This window comes from Sinocyclocheilus anshuiensis, unplaced genomic scaffold, assembly GCF_001515605.1.
Source record: "Sinocyclocheilus anshuiensis isolate Anshui unplaced genomic scaffold, SAMN03320099.WGS_v1.1 scaffold595, whole genome shotgun sequence".
Lineage (NCBI taxonomy): Eukaryota > Metazoa > Chordata > Actinopteri > Cypriniformes > Cyprinidae > Sinocyclocheilus > Sinocyclocheilus anshuiensis.
The window spans coordinates 506,397-520,913 of NW_015551037.1; the positions used below are offsets into that span (position 1 = coordinate 506,397).

At 30.8% G+C, this 14,517-nt stretch overlaps 2 protein-coding genes across 2 annotated transcripts in view; one reads left to right on the forward strand and one right to left on the reverse strand.

Moving 5' to 3' along the window:
- The first annotated feature begins 6 nt into the window (after positions 1–6).
- LOC107661364 (proteasome assembly chaperone 4-like) lies at positions 7–2,219 on the forward strand. The gene is made up of 3 exons (XM_016450891.1): positions 7–252; positions 1,624–1,699; positions 1,813–2,219. Exons 1-3 carry the CDS (start codon positions 76–78, stop codon positions 1,932–1,934), a joined length of 375 nt encoding a protein of 124 aa, XP_016306377.1. The 5' UTR covers positions 7–75; the 3' UTR covers positions 1,935–2,219.
- A 5,943-nt stretch (positions 2,220–8,162) lies between these two features.
- Positions 8,163–14,517, reverse strand: part of LOC107661357 (solute carrier family 22 member 23) — a 24,766-nt gene continuing 18,411 nt past the window's right edge. Inside the window, exons 7-10 of the mRNA XM_016450882.1 lie at positions 12,845–13,056; positions 12,738–12,770; positions 11,245–11,368; positions 8,163–9,019 (exon numbers count right to left, since the gene is read on the reverse strand). Coding sequence (XP_016306368.1) covers positions 8,653–9,019; positions 11,245–11,368; positions 12,738–12,770; positions 12,845–13,056 — 736 coding nt within the window. The 3' untranslated portion in view covers positions 8,163–8,652. The remainder of the gene's footprint in view (positions 9,020–11,244; positions 11,369–12,737; positions 12,771–12,844; positions 13,057–14,517) is intronic.

Consider the following 14,517-nt stretch of genomic DNA (forward strand, 5'->3'; position numbering starts at 1 on the left):
AGAGCGACGAGGGCTTTTACTTTCGCTCTGAGATCCCGAGTTCGTTCGTTGATCGTCGGGTGAAGTGGTCTCGGGATGGAGACGGCGCTGAACGGAGACTCCGTGGAGCCCATCACGGTGCATGATTTCTCGGAGAAGATTCTGGAGCAGCTCGTTCACTTCCATGTGATGAAGCTGAGCGGCGGGTTCTTCCTCTGGATCGGGTCTGAGCCGGTTCTGTCCAGTCTGGCTCTAGCCGTCAGCAGCAAACATGTGAGTCCCGTGCATCTGCACAGTATCATAATCATACTCATAATCATAAACTTTGGTTAGTTTGGCATTAGTGTATGTTTACCAAATCAGTGTGTGCTGGGCAGTGTCCTTTTATTATTACTAATATATTATTGTAGTATTTATTAATATTTTGAGTTGGCTTATATTTTCAGTTTGTATTTTAATCTCGGTTTAAGTTTTAGGATTTTTATGATATGCTTTTTAGCTTTATTTTAGTTTTAGTAATTAAAAAAAAAAAAAATGTAGTTTTTCATCTAATTTTTATATTTTGTTTCAGCTCCATTAAAACAGTTTTTAATAGTTTTAGTAAATGTTTTATGATTTTTGTCATTTTTGTATTTACATTTAGCTTTTTATTAGTTTACTGTATTTCAATTTTAGTTGTAGTCATTTTAATATTTCAACTTAAATCTTTTTTTTATTTCAGATTTAAAAATCCAAGTTTTTCATATCATATTTATATTTTATTATTATTTTTTATTAAAATAGTTTTAGTTTCAGTGATGTAGTTTTATACTTTTGTAATTTGTATATTTCTGTTTATTTTAGTTTAGTTTTAGTCATTTTAATTATTTAACTTAAACCTAATTATATCGGTTATTTGCTAAGACAATGTTTCTAATTTATTTATTTTTTTTAAATGTTTTTCATCTGATATTTATATTTTATTTCAGCTTTATTAAAACGGTTTTAATAGTTTTAGTTGACAATAACAACACAAGTTTTAGTAAGTTTATTATATGCTTTTGTCATTTTAAATGTATTTTTATTAGTTTATTTTTAGTAATTTTAATACTTCAACTGAAATCTAATTATTTCAGTTATTAACCATTTTCTAATTTAAAAAAGTATTGTGTCTAAAATTTATATTTAGTTTCAGCTTTATTAAAACAGTTTTTAATAGTTCTAGTTGACAGTAACAACAAGTTTTAGTAAATTTATTATATGATTTTATCATTTTTATATTTCTATTTAGCATTAAATATTTTTATTCCAGTTTTAGTATTTTTGTAAAAATGTTTTAAGTTTTTCATCTATTATTTATAGTTCATTTCAGCTTTATTTAAATGAACAAAAACAGTTTTTAATAGCGTTACGGTTTTTAACAATAACAACACTGATTGCTGGGAGAATCTACTTCATTTTAATTTAAAGCAATTTGATTTTTTTATCTTGTAACAATCATTTTGTCATTTGCAAATGTTGTATAAGGGTATATTTTTGATGTTAAACACACGTTATGATAAAGTTGTCTCTGATTAGTTCTGTTTGGAAGCTGAAGGTTCACAAATGAAAGTTGCTCTAGAAGCGTTTCCTGCGGCTCATACCATGTTTGTTGTTTTTTCCCAGGATTCAATGCCTCTGTCCGCTCTGGTTCTGGGTGATCCGTCAGACACGACGCCAAGCTCTCTTGCACAGAGACTCAGTAAGATCTGCTTTAACCATCCATGTGCTTTAGTTGTTTACAGCTGAAGTGTAATGCCATCAAACTCATCCGAAGGTTGAGTTTCTAGCATTTATTTCCCTCTTTCTTTTCAGCAAAGAAGACAAAGAAACAGGTATTTGTAAGTTACAATTTACCCGTGACGAACTCAAATCTAGCACTGCTGGTGGAGAACCGAATCAAAAAGGAGATGGAGCTTCATCCCGACAAGTTTTAAACGTTTGCTGGTTTATCTGCCACTTTTTTGTACATAGCTCAATAAATCTAAAGCAAAAATTATTCAGTCGTAACAATATTATTTTGTGTGGTACGTATCCAGTTATGAGCCAAATTGATGTAGGTTATAGCAAAGAAAAACTGGGCTGGTCATTTCTCTTTAAATTCAAGTATTGTTATGCAAAACCTGGAAATATGAGGGGGATTTTAAACCTTTGATTTCCAGACCTCAAAAAGCCATGGGAAGTCATTATTAAAATCCTTAATTTATTCCAAAAAAAAAAAATTATATTCTGAAATTGTGTAGAAATTGCTTTGTGTGAGTATTCAAAAAAGACAGAAAAAGACATAGAAATATATTGATCGGAAGGTGTGGAAAAGCTTGTTTCTGCCACAAGATATAAACTCAAAAAGGCAAATATATTTTTATCTCACAATTGCGAGAAAATAGTCTGAATTCTCAGATAAGTCACAATTAATAGAAATAATGGACATCTTTATTAGCTATAAGCTGCAATTGCAAGAAAAAAAATCAGAAACATTTAGAAATTAACATTTTAAAAGAAAAAGAAAAAACTAAACCTGGAAATATGAGGGGGATTTTAAACATTTGATTTCCAAAGATTTCTCAAAAAGCCATGGGAAGTAATTATTAAAATCCTTAATTTATAAAAAAAAAAAAATTATATTCTGAAATTGTGTAGAAATTGCTTTGTGTGAGTATTCAAAAAAGACAGAAAAAGACATAGAAATATATTGATCGGAAGGTGTGGAAAAGCTTGTTTCTGCCACAAGATATAAACTCAAAAAGGCAAATATATTTTTATCTCACACAATTGCAAGAAAAAAAATCAGAAACATTTAGAAATTAACATTTTAAAAGAAAAAGAAAAAACTAAACCTGGAAATATGAGGGGGATTTTAAACATTTGATTTCCAAAGATTTCTCAAAAAGCCATGGGAAGTAATTATTAAAATCCTTAATTTATAAAAAAAAAAAAATTATATTCTGAAATTGTGTAGAAATTGCTTTGTGTGAGTATTCAAAAAAGACAGAAAAAGACATAGAAATATATTGATCGGAAGGTGTGGAAAAGCTTGTTTCTGCCACAAGATATAAACTCAAAAAGGCAAATATATTTTTATCTCACAATTGCGAGAAAATAGTCTGAATTCTCAGATAAGTCACAATTAATAGAAATAATGGACATCTTTATTAGCTATAAGCTGCAATTGCAAGAAAAAAAATCAGAAACATTTAGAAATTAACATTTTAAAAGAAAAAGAAAAAACTAAACCTGGAAATATGAGGGGGATTTTAAACATTTGATTTCCAAAGATTTCTCAAAAAGCCATGGGAAGTAATTATTAAAATCCTTAATTTATAAAAAAAAAAAAAATTATATTCTGAAATTGTGTAGAAATTGCTTTGTGTGAGTATTCAGAAAAGACAGAAAAAGACAAAGAAATACATTGATCGGAAGGTGTGGAAAAGCTTGTTTCTGCCACAAGATATAAACTCAAAAAGGCAAATATATTTTTATCTCACAGTTCTGAGAAAATAGTCTGAATTCTGAGGTTAAAAAGTTGCAATTAATAGAATTTTTAAAAACTTTATTAGCTATAAACTGCAATTGCACAAAAAAAAATCGGAATTATAAGAAAAGTTAACTTTTTAAAATGTTAAATTATTATTATTTTTTGTTCTGTGGCATAAAAAAAAACAGAATTGCGACATGCAAATTCAAAAAAAGTCTGAATTGTAAAACAAAACTCACAATTACAAGTTTGTAACTTTTTAAGTTTGTAACACAAATTCGTAATTCTGAGCCAAAAAGTTGAAATTGTGAGAAAAAGTTCAACAAGCTTCCATAAAACCCTGTTATTAAAATATGAACAACAAAATATACTGTATTAAAAAACGGTATTTATTTACAAGTGCAATGCCTTCAAATGGACTATTAACATGTATGAAATTCTCCTTTAATTCTAATGGTTAAAATGACACGCGAGAGTCAAATACAGAAAAATACACTGATGCTTTACAATGTTTCAGTCTCTTGCAAATTTTAAATTCTTTCAAATTTTATGCACTCCGCGTTTGAGTGAATCTCATTAATGCGTGTGCAGGTCATGTTTCATGCCAAAATCAAAATAATTTTTTTATATTTTAAAATACTCAAGATCGCATTGCATTGTGACACTTATTAATAATTTTGAATATATATTTTTTTTAATTCATAATTAAGCTTTTTTTTATTATTTTGTGATGTATATGTACAACGGTGCTTGACAATTAAAACAAATTAATTTCACATTAAAATGATATTTTTGGTCCTAAAAATAGCTTTAATTTACACACAATACCTGCAAACCGCGAAGTATATGGTTAGAGACTGTTTTTTGTTCTTCATTTGGTTTCTTATTCAGTAGTTCGAGGATAAACAGGAGTTTGTGTGATGTTCAAGTTACTCCACTGCTACTCTACACATTAATAATACTAACAATAATTGCTAAATATACATGAAAACAATCAGCAGCCCTTCTAGTGGTCGTGCTTCACGTCAGCCCGAGTTCACATTTATGAATCAAGTGAATGTCCGGGTCACATTTCACAAAATAAAGCAATAAAATGAAGCCTGTTTCTGCATTGTGACATTATTTTCATTTTCTCCCCTCCTGCCAAATCTCATTAACACAATGCAATAAAAAACAAAATCTCATTATCATTATGCATCTGCACGTTACACTTTTGTACTTCTTATTTTTATTATTCTAATGATTGTCATTAAATTCTCATTACTTTAATACAATGATATTTTTAACTTCAAATTAGCATATCAAGTCTAAAAACGGCTTCATTTTGTTGATGCGAAATATCATTTATTATTTCTTTAGATTTTGATGTGAAATGTGTCCCAGGACACTTTTCTGACAGGCCTCACCCCTGTAACTGTGGTTTTTGAGTTTGTGAATGTTTGCATGTTAACCCTTGTACGTCTTTAGGGACTTTTAGTCTTTCACGTTTGTCTTTTTTATCATTTTGACTGTGTTAATGCAAACAGCATACATTTTGTCAAAGGTGTATTTTTAATTGGAATCTCAATATTTCACCCTCGTTTCCTTTCATACATTTATTTTATATCAGGTACAAAAATAGTTGCGCTCAGGACCTCAATTAAAAAAATGTCCCAATTGAAACCAGTTAAAGTGGCGATATTTAATCCCAGTGCTTTTTAAGCTTAAAATCATGCATTTTTGTTAATAGGGTTTCGTTCAAAATTTGTACTATTTTTAAAATTCTTATGATTTTCCACCTGATTTTCTGCTCTGAGCTTCTATTGAAATTGAAATTGAATTATGTAAAAAAAAATATATATATATCTGACACTGCACAAAAATAGTGCATCAAAATTAATGTTGCTAATCATTGACATATCCAAGATTGTAAAAATCCAAAAAAATTCTCCTTAGCATTTAGTATATGGAAAATAATTAATTTCATTTTTCATAAAAAAAATAACAACAACAACAGTGGCATTATATAAACAAACTAGCATTTAAAGGGTTCAAATCCTGAAAATTAATTTTTTGGTAGTTATGATCAAAACAAGATCTATGTCAGTGAAAGCGGGGGGGAAAAAATAGTATATAATATTTTTATGACCGCTTTTTGACATTTTGTCTTTTAAATAGACGCACAAGGGTTAAGAGCAGACCATTAAGTAGTGCTGTTTTTTTTTTAGCAGCCATCATCTGTCCTGTCCAGTCGTGGTTTCACACACATTCAGTTCAGATTCATCTGGCCGACTAGTGATTGCTTTTCTAGTTTTAGTGCAAAACAGACAGACTATTAAAACCTGAACATAGTGAGGTGCACACGAACGGCGGACTTCATTCATGAAACATGAGCAAAACGCATTTCTGACGCGCTTAACAACCATTTCTACGAATGAAAATAATTAGTTTACTAAACAATTTGTGCACATATTTTGTGTCATGAATATCGAAACTTGTTTCTGCCACAGGATTAAAAAATGTAAAAAAAAAAAGGTAATTGCGACTTTTTTTTTTTTTACAATTCAAACTTTTTTCTTAGAATTGCAAGGTAAAAAAAAGTAATAATTATAATTCCGAATTTTTTCTCGCAATTCTTTTTTTTTTCACATAATTTTTTTTCTCAGAATTGCAAGTTTATATCTTACGATTCTGACTTTTTTTTCTCAGAATTGCGAGTTTATATATATTTTTGGTCCTAAAAATAGGCTTAATTTTCTTTAAGAAAAATATACTTTTTGTTATTTTTGGGGTGAAATATGACCTGGAAATGTTTTTGATTTTGTGAGATTGACTCGTGTGTGCTCTTACAATGTGCTTTAATCAGTATTTGAAGTATTATGGAGTGCTTTAGTGTTGAAAAGGTGAATATTGATCCTGTGCTTGTTTCTGATTGTTCACTATTACTCCTGCCATTAGGATGTGAAATGACAAAAACTCATATTCCGAGATAATTAGCGGTTATATATATCTTGATACGTTTTTACTTAGAATTGCGACTTTTTTTTTCTTAGAATTGCGAGAAAAGCGAGAAAAATGTGAGATGGAAAAGTTGTGAATACCTTTTTTATCTTCTTTATCCTGTGACGGAAACAAGCTTCCGTGCACGAATGAAGTCCGCTGGTTCTTACTGTCAACATCATTCTGTCCTTAATAAATACCAAACATACAAAAAAAACACATTCAAATCAGTGAAACTCCTCCGTGAGTTTGTTGTTCGGTAGAGGCCGTTCGAAAAATAGAGCTCCTTTCGCTGAATGCAAGTTAAAATAACACTTTCAGTTTGTTCACTGTTAAAATTCTTATGATTTTCCACCTGATTTTCTGCTCTGAGCTTCTATTGAAATTGAAATTGAATTATGTAAAAAAAAATATATATATATCTGACACTGCACAAAAATAGTGCATCAAAATTAATGTTGCTAATCATTGACATATCCAAGATTGTAAAAATCCAAAAAAATTCTCCTTAGCATTTAGTATATGGAAAATAATTAATTTCATTTTTCATAAAAAAAATAACAACAACAACAGTGGCATTATATAAACAAACTAGCATTTAAAGGGTTCAAATCCTGAAAATTAATTTTTTGGTAGTTATGATCAAAACAAGATCTATGTCAGTGAAAGCGGGGGGGAAAAAATAGTATATAATATTTTTATGACCGCTTTTTGACATTTTGTCTTTTAAATAGACGCACAAGGGTTAAGAGCAGACCATTAAGTAGTGCTGTTTTTTTTTAGCAGCCATCATCTGTCCTGTCCAGTCGTGGTTTCACACACATTCAGTTCAGATTCATCTGGCCGACTAGTGATTGCTTTTCTAGTTTTAGTGCAAAACAGACAGACTATTAAAACCTGAACATAGTGAGGTGCACACGAACGGCGGACTTCATTCATGAAACATGAGCAAAACGCATTTCTGACGCGCTTAACAACCATTTCTACGAATGAAAATAATTAGTTTACTAAACAATTTGTGCACATATTTTGTGTCATGAATATCGAAACTTGTTTCTGCCACAGGATTAAAAAATGTAAAAAAAAAAAGGTAATTGTGACTTTTTTTTTTTTTACAATTCAAACTTTTTTCTTAGAATTGCAAGGTAAAAAAAAGTAATAATTATAATTCCGAATTTTTTCTCGCAATTCTTTTTTTTTTCACATAATTTTTTTTCTCAGAATTGCAAGTTTATATCTTACGATTCTGACTTTTTTTTCTCAGAATTGCGAGTTTATATCTTACGATTCTGACTTTTTTTTCTCAGAATTGCGAGTTTATATCTTACGATTCTGACTTTTTTTTCTCAGAATTGCGAGTTTATATCTTACGATTCTGACTTTTTTTTCTCAGAATTGCGAGTTTATATCTTACGATTCTGACTTTTTTTTCTCAGAATTGCGAGTTTATATCTTACGATTCTGACTTTTTTTTCTCAGAATTGCGAGTTTATATCTTACGATTCTGACTTTTTTTTCTCAGAATTGCGAGTTTATATCTTACGATTCTGACTTTTTTCTTAGAATTGCGTTTATATCTTACGTTTCTGACTTGCGAGTTTAAATGTTGCGCTTCTGTGTTTACATCTTACGATTCTGTTTTTTTTCTCAGAATTGCATTTATATCTTACGATTCTGACTTTTTTCTTAGAATTGCGTTTATATCTTACGATTCTGACTTTTCTCAGAATTGCGAGTTTAAATTTGGCGGTTATATATTGCGTTTATATCTTGATACGTTTTTACTTAGAATTGCGACTTTTTTTTTCTTAGAATTGCGAGAAAAAAGTATAAATTGTGAGATGGAAAAGTTGTGAATACCTTTTTTATCTTCTTTATCCTGTGACGGAAACAAGCTTCCGTGCACGAATGAAGTCCGCTGGTTCTTACTGTCAACATCATTCTGTCCTTAATAAATACCAAACATACAAAAAAAACACATTCAAATCAGTGAAACTCCTCCGTGAGTTTGTTGTTCGGTAGAGGCCGTTCGAAAAATAGAGCTCCTTTCGCTGAATGCAAGTTAAAATAACACTTTCAGTTTGTTCAATGCTAGGAATCTTCACCAATGCTGGTTAATGAGACGTTTGACATGTTACCACGACATCAGTCGCGTTTCGCCGTTTAAAAGCTCTTCGTTCGGCCGTTCTTAGAAAACGCCGTCATGACGTCCTCACGCCATTGGCTGTGCTGTTGCTAGGCACCGAGCCGTTGCCGGGGTTTACGACCTGGTGAAGGGGCGTGTCCTGAACGCGCGAATACTCCCTGACTTCGGTCCTGGCCAGTAGGTGGTGCTGCTCTCCGGGGAGGATGGGCCGCCGCAGAAGCCCCTCCCCCTCAGCGATAGTCTCGGGCAGCGGTTGGCCGGCGGTCTCCGGGAGCAACGGTATGCAAATGATGCAGAGCAGAGTGCAGCAGGTGAGGATCACGTGATGCAGAAAGAAACCCTTTTGATTGTGGAGCTCCATCAGCGGCGCCGTTAGCATGCCGAAACCCGCGCTCGCCAGGACCAAACCCACACCGCCACCCCTGTAACGACGAACCGAGAGACAGCCGTCAAAACACGTTCAACACCATCAGGTAATTAGTTAAAGGCGCAGTAAGAGGTTTCTCAGAAACGCTGTTGACAATGGATCGGACCGAGCACAAAAACACACTTGTAGCCAATTAGCAGTAAGGGCGTGTCCAGTCGTGATGGGGGAGGTGTCTGTGTTGCATCACATGTTAGTTAATTTGGGGGCAGAGCTATCGAGATGTGGTTGTATCCATTTGTTTTGGTGACTTCAAATATCAACAGTGTTTCTCAGAAATCGCTTACTGCACCTTGAATACTGCAATTGTATTATTTCATTAGTGTTTGCTAGGTCAAGCATGCAAGTATTAAAAACATGAATGATTCCTTGGTAACACTTTACAATAAGGTTCCATTTGTTTACTATAAACTAACAATGACTAACGAAATGGTTAAGGTTAATTTAAACTTTTACTAAAACCAGGGTTAGTGTAGGTAACTAAAACCATAGAGAACATTTTTGTTTCTTGACATAAAATAAACATTAACTGAAATAAAATAAAATGCATAAAATCTTAAACTTTTTTTTTTTCAGGTTGTTGCCAAAGCAACATGTCATTGTGCTAAAATAATTAAAACTTAATAAATTACAACAGAATAAAAAAATATGTAGACACATTTAAAACATTTTTAAATACTAATAAAAATGTCAAAAATGCACAATAAAATACCTAAAATTGTAAGCAAGAATAAAGTGAAAAAAATATATTTAAAAAAAGTTAAGGAAAGTGTTAAAACATTGGAAATAGAAAATAGAATCTAATTCAAAATATTAACAAAAAACTTTTTCGTTAAAACGAATAAATAAAACTATAGCAAAAATTAAATTTCTCATTTTCATTTAGTTTAAGTTGAACTACTAAAATAACTAAAAACTAAAACAAATTAATAAATAAAAATTAATAATAAGCGTAAAGAAATATAAACAATTTATAAAAATGACAACAACTACAAGTAAAGTAAAAACATACAAATACAAACTAATTTAAAATATTAACAAAAACTACATTTCTCATTTTCGTTTAGTTTAAAATAATTATCTAAAACAAATAAGTTCATAAGTATATATTTAAAAACCCTAAAAGCTAATAAAATTGACAAAAACAACAAAATGACTAAAACTTTAACAAGATTTAATAATAGAATATTAACAAACTGACTAATACGCTATTAAAATCAAAAGTTGCATCTATTAATATTATTTAATTAACCTCAGATAACAAACTAACAATGAACAGCTGTATTTTTATTAACTAATAAATACTGCTCGGTGTAAAGTGCTCTGGATTGGTAGATCACAATTGCGAGAAAATAGTCTGAATTCTGAGATAAAAAGTTGCAATTAATAGAATTTAAAAAAAAAAACTTTATTAGCTATAAACTGCAATTGCACGATAAAAAAAATCTGAATTATAAGATAAAAATTTACTTTTTTTTTGGTTCTGCGGCATAAAAAATACAATATGCAAACTCAAAAAAAGTCAGAATTGTAAAACAAAACTCACAATTACAAGTTTGTAACTTTTTAAGTTTGTAACACAAATTCGTAATTCTGAGCCAAAAAGTTTAAATTGTGAGATAAAGTTCAACAAGCTTCAATAAAACCCTGTTACTAAAATATGAACAACAAAATATACTGTATTAAAAAATGGTATTTATTTACAAGTGCAATGTCTTCAAATAGACTATTAACATGTATGAAATTCTCTTTTAATTCTAATGGTCAAAATGACACGCGAGAGTCAAATACAGAAAAATACACTGATGCTTTACAATGTTTCAGTCTCTTGCAAATTTTAAATTCAAAAATGTAATTTTAAATTCTTGCAAATTTTATGCACTCCGCGTTTGAGTGAATCTCATTAATGCGTGTCCAGGTCATGTTTCATGCCAAAATCAAAATGATTATTATTTTTTTTTAATACTCAGGATCGCATTGCATTGTGACACTTATTAATAATTTTGAATATATATTTTTTTAACTTCATAATTAAGCTTTTTTTTATTATTTTGTGATGTATATGTACAACGGTGCTTGACAATTAAAACAAATTAATTTCACATTAAAATGATATTTTTGGTCCTAAAAATAGCTTTAATTTTCTTTAAGAAAACTATACTTTGCTATTTGTTTTTGTTATTTCTGGGGTGAAATATGTCGCTGACAGACAGAGATGCTGACCTGATGACCGTCGGCGTGATCTCAGCGCAGTAGAAGATGCTGAGTGTGCTGACAGCATGAGACGAGAACATCCCGATGATGGAGAACGCGTACGAGAAGCGCTGGTTCAGCGTGTCACGCAGAACTATGACCAGATAGACAAGATATAAATACACACAGCTTTCCCCAAGCATACAGTAACGTCAGTAAATCACTGCAAAGTCTAGTGCAGGCTGTTCTTGTTGCATTTAAATCAGTGTGACAATTTATGTAAAAATGGAGTGATTTACTTTACAAAGAAATACGTGTTCGTGATTCATGAATGAAGCCCATTCTTCTTTCAGCTTTTTCTATAAAGTTTGTTTCTGCTTGATTGTTACATTGTTACATTATCGTCCAGATCTAATCTGATAAATGCAACTATTGGGCATAAAGATATTAAGATACATTAACATCAACATCATGATTTTCTGTGAAGATGCTTTTGAAAAGCGCTGTACACATACAGCTGACTTGACTTATTTTCTTTCCTCGGAAAAAAAAAAAGGAACATAAAAATCACAAAATTATTCACAATTACTTAATTTATTGACATCTCTAATAATTTTAAGTCATAATTTATAGGTTTAAAAATATTTTAATATTTCCTCCTAATGTACATGTAACACTGGTGTGATAATACACTGAATATAATAATAAAAAAAGAAGAATATTCATATAAAATATAATATATGGTAGCCTGTTTCCAGACCAAATTTACCTTTTGTTTAAAAAACAAAACAAAAAACACTTTCACACACACACACACACACACACATATATATATATATATATATATTTAACTTATGTTAAATTACACCAAATATAATTTATAATATTATGAATTTGGATTATTTGGATTGGATTATTTGACTCAGAATGTTTCAAATGTATTTGTAGAAATTAAAAAATATTGAAATTAACATTATTTATAGAAATGTAAAGTGATACTATCCAGCCATAATAATGTTTATTTATTTATTTTTATGTATTTATTTATTTAATCTTCTTTATTTTAGTCTATTTTTTTATTTAAATCTAGTTTTTGTTTGATTAAAATAAATAAATGTAAATTAAATGTAGTTTTACTGTATTTTAATAACTATGCATTAGAAAAATAAATACAAAAAATTCTCCCTAATGCATATGTATCATTTTAAATGACCTTTATAATAATTAAATCGATGAATTAAAATAAATAATGTTTTTATATTACCTTAGTTTAAATGAAACCAAATGCAATTTATAAAATTATATAAAACTCAGAATGTTCGAAATGTATTAGTAGAAATTAACATGAATAATTATCACTGAATGCTGGTTATTGCTCATTGCAATTTCATGTTAGCTACAGTATTGCATTAACTATGCATGATTATTTAAATGCATTTTATTATTTGAATTTGGCATTCTTTATTCGCTACGGTCACAACAGTGCTTTATAAAATATGTAATGCATAATATTGTTGTATTACCTGTATCGTGCCATATACTGTACTTCCCGATCACTGTATTAGGAGAGAGAAGACAGCTGTTAGTAAGCGCTCAGAGTCTCCGTCATCATGTGCTGTGCTGTACGTACGGTTGAGCAAACCCAGCTGCAGCAGCGACGCCAGAGCCGTGATGATCATGAAGGTGAGCAGTCCTCCTCTCCTGCCGAAGCCAGCCACCACCGGGAACAGCACCATGCAGGAGGCCACGGCGATCGCCGCTAACGCGTAATAATGCAGGTGAGACGTGCTGCCCTCCAGAACGCTGCGCGCGAAGCAGTGATGGATGCCGTAACCCGTCAACCTGAGAGCGGGAACGACCCGTTGGTTTAGTGTTGAGAGCAGAACAAACGCACAGCGATTCGCTCGCAGACTGCACTGTAAAAAAAAATCTGTGACATTTACGGTAAAATACCGGCAGCTGTGGTTGCCAGAACTTCACCGTAAAAAATATGGTGGCAACATTTTAGGTTTTACAGACTTAACTTAAATTCACAATAAAATACCGTATTTCATTAACTGATGTAATGTTAATAAACCAACATACTGAAGTGTTAATATCTGTTTTGAACCATTGTAATACACTGATAATCACCAAAAACTGGTGGTGATGAGAAAGTCACACGATGAACCAAAGCAGCTTTTAAATACTAACATATATAGAAGGTGCACAGTGTTATTCTCACAAACACTAAACACCATCATGGTAACACACATGATACTGAAATAATGCAATAAACATTGATTTAACAACATTAGATGTAAGATTAAACCCTAGCGTACACAACTGATAAGAAAAAAACTAAGAAACGTTATTTCAACAAAAAAAACATCAAATATGAAGTGTCATGCAGGAATTCTGGGAGTGTCATTTTACGGGTTTTTACTGTAAATTATACGATGACTTTTTCTTTTTCACTTCCAAAAACCGTATTTTTAACAGTATTTTACTGTACAGTTACATTACATGTAATTACATTTATTCACTGAATATAGTATGGAAACTTACTGTTAACCAGTTAACAGGTTTTTAACATTTCTTTTACTGTTAAAATCACAATCATTTTTTACAGTGTAGTTTTGCCCACTTACAGATGTGGTTTAAAGTATGGGCAAATAGAACTTGGCCTTGTGACCTTCCTGGCTTTCTGTGTGTGTATGCTTAGTGCATTTGCGATCTGAGCAACCTTCTCTCTTTCTCTCTGAGTGCCAGGACATTAGACACTGTGCCCCAAAGCCCAGCGCTGGGGCCTGAATATGTATTACCACTGCATTAACTAGCATTTTTACAGTTTTTTTACTGTTAAAATCACAATACTTTTTTACAGTGTAGAGCGGCGTTTCAGACGCGCCGCCTAAAGAGAGCGCTTTTACTGCCGCAAAACTGCGGGTGAAATCATCCAGATCAGCGGTTTACAAACGGATTCGCAGAGTGCTGGGGGCTCTGTGGAAAAGGTTTGAGAAGTAGAAAAAACTGCGTAAAAATTTTAAAAAGAAATAAGATTAAAATAAGTGTTAACAATTATTACAATAAATAAATAATATTTATATTAAATAAATCAATAAAAATGTTAAAATAAATAAATACATAATTATATAAAATAGATTAAAACTAAAATAATTTAATCAATAGTTTTTAATCAAATTTGTATTTATTTATTTTAATATTTTTATGTATTTTGATCAAATTTTTATTTGAATCAAATTTTTATGTATTTATTTTAATCAAATGTTATATATGTATTTATTTTAGTCTAATTATTAT

Excerpts from the sequence above, each read along its gene's own strand:
- LOC107661364 (XM_016450891.1), top strand. The coding sequence starts at position 76 with ATGGAGACGGCGCTGAACGGAGACTCCGTGGAGCCCATCACGGTGCAT. Across the intron at positions 253-1,623 it reads TAGCCGTCAGCAGCAAACAT|GATTCAATGCCTCTGTCCGC; the intron begins GTGAGTCCCGTG and ends GTTTTTTCCCAG. Across the intron at positions 1,700-1,812 it reads CTCTCTTGCACAGAGACTCA|CAAAGAAGACAAAGAAACAG; the intron begins GTAAGATCTGCT and ends CTTTCTTTTCAG.